Genomic DNA, 7,871 nt, shown 5'->3' with positions numbered 1-7,871 from the left:
TTTTTTTTTTTTTTTTTTTTTTTTTTTTTTTTTTTTCGTTGAAAATTTCGTTGAAAATGAAATATACGCACGCCAATTATTCGAATTGGACGGAAAAGGATATCGGTTCGTTACGCGATTCGATTCGTAGAGAAGAAATCGGTTTTGCACGCCAGGAACGTTTTCGATTTTCGTTTTATCGCGCATCCAATTAAAATTGCTTGTTAGACAACAACAAAGCGGCAAAACTTTAACCATCGTTATCTCGAAATAGTTTTCGGGAAGAACTCGTAGCCCATTCGAGGCTGAATCGTGGTAACTATTCTATCAGGAACTTTACGCTTAAGATACTTGATGCTTTAAGCGATTAGGCTGCGAACTTTAACGATATTCGAAACGGCCACACCGCTAGAGTGCTGCATTACGGTTAATAATGCACTCGGATAGCTGTGTAAGCTCGTTAAAGATCATTTGCTGCGTCATAATTATATTTTCTAAGCGTTTTTATTTGTTCTCTTTTTTTTTATCTAGTTATTAATGTCTTTGAAACTAGATGTAAGTCGTGGTTACATTAAAAAATATATTTGATAAATTTTCAAATTACAAGCATCAGGTCTCAGTTCATTCGAGAGTCAAATAAAGAGAATTAAATAAAATTCGAAAATATCTCTTTTTCCATTCGAAATCATTGCTTCGAAGTAATTTCACGGTCCATCAAATTTCAAATCTAAATTCTCGATACTGCGATATTCCAATATTCCGAATTCCAATATTCCGAAAGGAATAATCATCGCCTTCCAATTAATAATCTTGCTATCACTTCCGTCCAAGAGGGTTCAATTCACCTTCTCGAAGTTCGGGTTACTCGGTCAGGATTTGAACTTCGGTCAACCGTGTCCCTAGTAGATTCGTAGACGTCACGAACGTCATCATAGATTCACGGTCGCAAAACCACCAACCATAATTTGTCAACGGAAGGATGGCTTCGTTTAACCCGGAACGTAACTTTCCATTGTTCGACGAACAATCGCGAACAGTTGGAGGGAAATGTTCGTGTCACCCTTGCGATTCTCCTTGATTCACCACTGAAAATCCTCTTCCTTTTTCGAAGAATAATAAAATTACTATTTCTTCTTTCTTTTTTTTTTACTATAATATCATTCCAACTACGGATAATCCGAGTATAAACGCAAGATGCGATATCTGGACTAAAGCTAAAAGAAGATTAAAAGAGATTCGTTGCAAATTAATATGATGATGATTTATGGACGAAAGATATAATAATATCTTGGTATTAAAGGAAATTAAACGAGACAAATTGTCACAAATTTCGTCACAGTATCCTCCCCTCTTTCATCAACTGGACTGGACTTTCGATTAAACTTTTAATTATTCATCTAATCCTTAAACATATACATTCATATACCGGTCCAATCATCTCCTTCCCTCGATACACTCTCCAATATTTTCCACGTGCAAATAAGTTTCTCAATTTACCAAATACACATCTCTCGAACCAAGTGTGGCGCGTGGATCGTATGGAAAGGCACACTTTCCATAATTCCGCGCCGTGTTTGCATTTACACGCGACGGTATTCGCGGCGTTCGTTAATAAACACAGGATCTCGTAGGCGGAGAGGGACAGTGCGATTAAACATATCGTTATAATGGCTTATTACGTTACCGGGACGATCGATCGATGCCCACAATTCCGCGAAATTAATTTCCCCCTTCTGCGCGATAAACCTAGTATCCTTCTATCTCTCGATCTCCCTTTCTCTCTTTCTCTCCCTCTCTCTCTTTATCCGCATCGAAACGCAGCAACCATTCGCAAGATACTTATCGATAACGGAATTGTTGCATATCAATTTGCGCGGATACGTTTTTGTCGCGATGAGCTCGGTTTCGAAACTCGGCTTCGCACCACCACAAACCTCTAATTACGCGGTGATGCAATTAGACCGGTCGCACGCGGCTCGACCAGTAGCCTGCTTTGCATATTTCGTGCCAATTCCAAGATTTTTTTCTCCCCCCTCTCGCCTGGGAAAAAGATGTCTCGATCGTTGTCGGTCGTTCGAGTCTATATATATATATTCTCTGGTTTTAATACCAGATATGTGCGCGTGTGTGCCCAGATATGCATTTTTCGAAAAATAGTTGGCGAGGACGTCGCGGTTCACCGGTTTCAGATCGCGAGGATGATAACGGAGAATGCATTGGTTACTGTGTTATAGAATAGTGAATATGTATGAGGTATAGGAAAGAGTAAATTGGTGGAAGATTCTTTTTTTTTTTTTTTTCTCTCCTTTTTTTTTTTCCAATGTTTGCGTTGCGGTTTGGTTCGAATCGGTTTGGTTTTTGGGCGTGATTGATTTTACAATTGATCTTTATGATTTTTTTATATTCGAACGAATATTTTTTGTGGTCGTCGAAAAAAAATATATAATTATGCAAGGGAGAATTTTTTAACAGGATCGATTTTTATTGTTAAATTATTTTTATATTATTTATATTATTATAAAGAATATATTACATGTAGTTTCGAAATATATTTTGATTGGGGTAAATTCAAACGAAAAGATAATTAAATTAATGTGGAATAATATAAAAAAAAGAGAGAGAGAAAGAATAGCCGGTTAACGTATCAATTATAAATTCAAATAAATTCATTTTTTTCCCCGCTGAAAAAATCCCGATTTCGATAAAATACGAGAAACGAGATAATAAGTCATAAGTGGCGAATGAAAATCTGAATTTACACGAAAATGGCTTGAACGTGACAAATTATCCCTAATTTCGCGAAATTAAGTGATTTCGTCGCAAATTGCGCTTTTTGAAAATTTTACCGAGATTTCATTATTCCCCGCGAGAATAATGCGATGATTTGAAGAGTGTTATCGCAAAGCCCGCGAGAAAGGAGTGAAGCGAGCGAAAAAAAAAAAAAAAAAAAAAAAAAAAATAGCTGCAACGTTCGAAAGCAACCAAGTTAATCTGAGAATTTCCTCCGTCCCATTGCACCATTTCTTTTTTCTTTTTCTCTTTACGCCAATTACGTCATAGGCTCCCATCGGGACGTCATCATCGTGACGTGAACATCGTTTCCTGGACCATCGTTCCACTCGTTTTCGATTGGATCTTTTCCAACGATATCGCGATAGAATTAAGGCACCGATGGAATTCTCTCCCCTCCCACACCCCTTTTCACATGCGACATCGTATAAAGCAGACGCTCTTTGAACGTCTTTCTCGTCGAACAATCGGGGGGAATATCTCGACAGATTTTTCTTCCATTTTTCTTTGGAACAAATGGAACAGAAGAGAAAAATAAGATTCCTCGCATACGTTAAATCTATTTTTCATAGATGTGCTTTAGCTTTCGCGATGATATGGATGATTTTTCATGTATCGTATCACGTAGCTTAAATACTTACGATTTTCATATAATTGATGAGTGAATACCCGTGAGGCCAGGTATCGGTTGACTCGCAGGAGAGTGGCTTGATGTCGATCTGCTGGGACGTATCCAAATCGTGCAACGCTTTCGCGAATAGGTGCACAGCGTCGTACATTAACGATGTTTCAGTCTAGAAGACAAGTTTCAGTCTTTGAGACAAACAATAAAAAATATAATAATTTAATAGCTTGAAAATGAAATAAAATGAACAATCGGGTACGAAATACTTTCAATTTGGTTAGTTTCATAGTGAAAACTAAAAAATCTAATGGATAATTAACTTGGAATATCTATGAAAATTTATACTACTTTTTTTTTTTTTTTTTTTTTTTTGATATATTTGGTCCTACTGCATAATATTAAATAATAATTCTTACCTTTATGCAGGTGAGGTTGTTCTGCTCCATGTAAACATGAAACAAAATATTAATAAATATAATAAAATACGAAATATTAATTTTTAAAAAAATTTGATTACAAAATCTTATTAGACTATTGTTGTAAAATTACAACTAAAAATTCATAATAAATATTAATTTATTTAACGAAAACCATTCGATTATTTTAAAATTATAAAAACTATTCTTCTTCCTCTTGTCTCAGAAATTTTTATTTGTTTTTTTAATAAATCTGCATCATTGTAAAAAAGCAGTTGAGACATTCTAAATATTTTCTCGTTCAATGATGCTCAAATTGGACTGTTAAAAAATTTCGTGTCAAAATTAACCAATAGTTTTTATTATTGTCATGAAGAACAATTGTTATGAGAAACATATTTCATCGGGATCATTCGGAATAAATGGAAAAAATATTAGAAATAAACGATTGTTAATGTTTTTTGCGCATTCGATCAAGGATTAATTGCCTTTCGATGCGAGTAATCGTGAGTAGAATGCGGCAAATGAGAACGTTTATCATGGAAAATGATCACGAATCGTGGGATAAATACGGCGAATAACAGACATTTCCTGCCTGTACTTAGAATTGTCGATAGCAACACGCGCGTACTAATTTATCAGTAATTCGACAAGATACACTGATCATTTGTCACGTGCACGCGATCCTATTTAATTAATGCGATTTTGTTAAATTGGCGTCTCTTCTATCCGAGTAGAAGCGAAAATCGAAACTTTCTAAAAATTATCTATTTATAATGACATTTAATATTGGTCGTTGAACCGCAATTTGATGCGACATTTGCATTTGAAATTAATAATTTGTAGGAGACAGAAATTCAAATAAATCAATGAACAGAAAGGGATTCAACATACGCTTGATGAGAGAAAGAGAAAATAAAAAAAATAAAAAAACAACCACTTTTATTTTTATTATTTTAATTTTGACAATTCATTTTGTTACAATTTATTAATTCAATCATTTTGTTTCGATATTATTACGAGACTCTTTATACTCGCAATTTTTTTATTATTACAAACACTACTACAAACTACTATTTATCCTTTGACACCATATTAAGTACCGCTTCGAGAAAGAAGTTGCTTAAACATGACGTCAAATTAAATAACTCGTCTTGCACGAGCACCATCGACTAAAAGACAAGCAACTTGACTTATACGAACATCGCGAAGTCAAATAAGTCTTGACTAAGTTGAACGATAAATGTAATAACAATATGTAAAAATGTTCGAAATATTGGAAATGGAAAGAACTTTAAAACTGTAAACGTTCCGGAAAACGTGTAGTTACCACATCGAACGTTTTAGTTCTTTTGTCGAGCGAGCAACGTCGTATCGACGTTACACAAAAGGTACACCAATAGCCGATGGTCATAAAGGAAATTCGCGGAACAGTCGAAGGGCAAATTGAATTTGGCGGGCGTCGATCGGTGAATAGCGAGAGGTGAATCGATTTGTGGAACCGGCGTGGAAGCTTCCACGAATTGTTCGATAAAAAGGGACGAGGATTTTTATCGAAACAATACACGCACGAAATGCACGCGTGCTTATTATCGGATTCCATTCGGTTCAATCGGTTGGCCTACGCCGTCACTCTGGCAGCTTCTTTTTTATCGATCGAGCGATCTAAATTCCGATCAACTTTTCCAGATCTCTCTCTGTTCGCGAGCATAAGTGGCCTCGAGATTTATGCCATGCCATGTATTCGAAGAAAATCTTTCATTATTAACGGTCACTGAACCCCATTAAACCAAATAAAAAAATTCTAGGATGATGTTGCCTAAGATGGCTGCTTTTGATGTTTAAACTGTATACATATTAAGATATCCTAGCTTAATAGAAATGTAATTTTAAATCGAAGGATGACGTATTTCAGACACGATTGACTCAATGGTATCTAGCATCATCCTATGATCGAGAAGATTTACGATTAGTCTCTGATTATCATCGAATCTTCGTGCGATATTGATCACTTTAATTCCAAAGATTTCCTCGAATTTTAGGAAAGATCGCGAGAAGGATCATTAAAATTAAAATTCATTAAAAATTAAGGAAAAATTTAATCAATACTTCGCTGTGAATGCTTCGTGATACTTTGATCGCTGGATACGTGGATAAATGGATAGTTTCTTTGTAACCAGGTATCCGACACGATCATCTACATTACGAGAGACCCAGCATTCGTACAGACACGTATTCCACTTGTAATACACTTATCGTTAAGAAAATACACCACTTGTTACGACATTTGTCGAAGAGCATTCTACACACACACTCAAACACCTATCGAGCACCACCAGCAACTATCGCGAGCGCGAACAGCCTCTACCTGATTAATTTTCAACGATACTTATCTCGACTCTCTGTTCGTTGAATTATATATTCGCAAAATAATTAAAACAATTCTCGCGAATTAATTTTCGCGAGACTATTCAATTATTTCGTCGAGATGGATCGACTCCTGACGCCTTATCCATCCGATGAAAGGGTTGAAATATATACGAGTTCGCCTCTGAAAACAATTTCCACTTTTCTGAAAGAAAATTGTTTTCCTTTTATTCGACGAAGTATCGTAGCTGGTTACCAAGCAAGCGTTCGCCTCCTTCCAACCGCGATCTCTCTCCTCTTTCGACGCTCTAAGATCGGTCACGTACCATCATTTACTCACATCCGCTCAATTTTCCCGCATCCATGTGCACGTATTTACATACTCGTCGGCGCTCGCCTAGCCGGCGACTCGTACGGAATCGCTAATACCCCTCCTTCGCTGTAGCTACAGCTAACCTTCGTTGCTCGTTTTCATCTTCGATCCTCTTCTATCCTTCTCTCGATCCATTTCCACCCCTCCTTCGTTTCACGAGTAACAACTTTCTGTTACCGTGTAATTGAGCTGAATTACGGCGAACAATAATCGCGATTTCGTATTCGCCGAACCATTCGCCCTGTTCCTCCGATCGAAATCCTCTTCGAATCCTCTCTCGTGAAATTAGAACAGTTTTTGTTACTTTTATATTTTCTTCTTATTATCATTCTTTTTACTTCTTCTTTTTCTTCTTCTTCTTTTTCTTCTTTTTCTTCTTTTTCTTCTTTCTTTTTTTTGTTTTTTTCACGCGGATCTTTAAATCGGAGGCAGCGTGGAAAGGATCTCTCTCGCGAGATAAATCGGGTTAATTGTACGTGGAAAGAATACAAATTTCTTTGGTTGTCCGCGATCCTTCTCTCTCGTCACGGGTGGAACTCCGCGAGCGGCAACTTTCTCGAATGTTCAATGAATAAATCAGTCCAGTTATGAAGAGTAGCTCTCTAACCCGAGACAAGTTCGTCCAAGGACTTCCACTTGAATATCCTTTTTCGCGGAGTTTTCCACGGCGGGAACGTGGCCTGGCCCTCTTGCCAGCAATAATGGATGAGATGTCGGCCGGTGCAAATTATTTTCTCTTTTCTCGCAACGATGAATTTCAATCGCAACGATTTTTGAAAGGAGAGTTAGAGAGTTGATGGGAGAGTTGATCGATGTTCTTTCTTACCTCTTGGATTAAAGGAAAGAAAATCCATATTTAAAATGGATCTCCTCTCCGTTAAAATTTGTTACAAAAAAAAAAAGTCCATCCAAACCTAGAAATTAAAATTAATAACAAAACTGAAGATTTTGAAAGATTATATACAAAGAAGAAACGATTTCAAATTATATCTCTGCTTTAAAAAAATTACCCTATTTCTCTTCCATCCTGCTAAACTCGATCCGTAATAAATTCTTTCGAGGAAGAATATCCAGCCTTCGATTGCCTTTTCCCATAAGAAGAAGAAGGAGTCTTTGTAAGTGACCGCGACGTGGGGTCTTTTTATCGCGGCTTCCGGGTGCGTGGCATGAATCGATACCTATTGCTGTCCCGTTGACAAAAGGAGGATTGCTTTTCGAGAAAGGAGAATAAACCCGATTCACTCGTCGAAAACGAGATTGTCCTCTTCGAGGAAACGATTGCAGAAGTGCCGAAATTTTTAACGAAGTTTCGGACGGGAAA

The 7,871-nt window shown here is 36.8% G+C and overlaps 1 protein-coding gene and 1 long non-coding RNA gene across 11 annotated transcripts in view; one reads left to right on the top strand and one right to left on the bottom strand.

Moving 5' to 3' along the window:
* The window catches only part of LOC102678757 (glutamate receptor ionotropic, kainate 2), a 225,162-nt gene that overhangs the window by 17,973 nt on the left and 199,318 nt on the right, over positions 1 to 7,871 (bottom strand). For all 9 annotated transcript variants that reach the window (XR_004149996.1, XR_004149997.1, XM_031509125.1 and 6 more), the window contains 2 exons: positions 3,811 to 3,831; positions 3,411 to 3,563 (listed from right to left, as the gene is read on the bottom strand). Coding sequence is in view for 7 of the 9 variants with exons in the window: in XM_031509125.1 (XP_031364985.1) it covers positions 3,411 to 3,563; positions 3,811 to 3,831 (174 nt within the window). In the remaining 2 variants the exon portion in view is untranslated. The remainder of the gene's footprint in view (positions 1 to 3,410; positions 3,564 to 3,810; positions 3,832 to 7,871) is intronic.
* LOC116185203 overlaps positions 1 to 7,871 on the top strand; it is an 86,402-nt gene that overhangs the window by 49,862 nt on the left and 28,669 nt on the right. The window lies entirely within an intron of this gene.

The sequence above is a fragment of the Apis dorsata genome, unplaced genomic scaffold (assembly GCF_000469605.1).
Source record: "Apis dorsata unplaced genomic scaffold, Apis dorsata 1.3 scaffold_127, whole genome shotgun sequence".
NCBI classification, from domain to species: domain Eukaryota; kingdom Metazoa; phylum Arthropoda; class Insecta; order Hymenoptera; family Apidae; genus Apis; species Apis dorsata.
The sequence above is the reverse complement of the archived record's forward strand: the minus strand, read 5'-3'. Positions and strand labels throughout refer to the sequence as shown.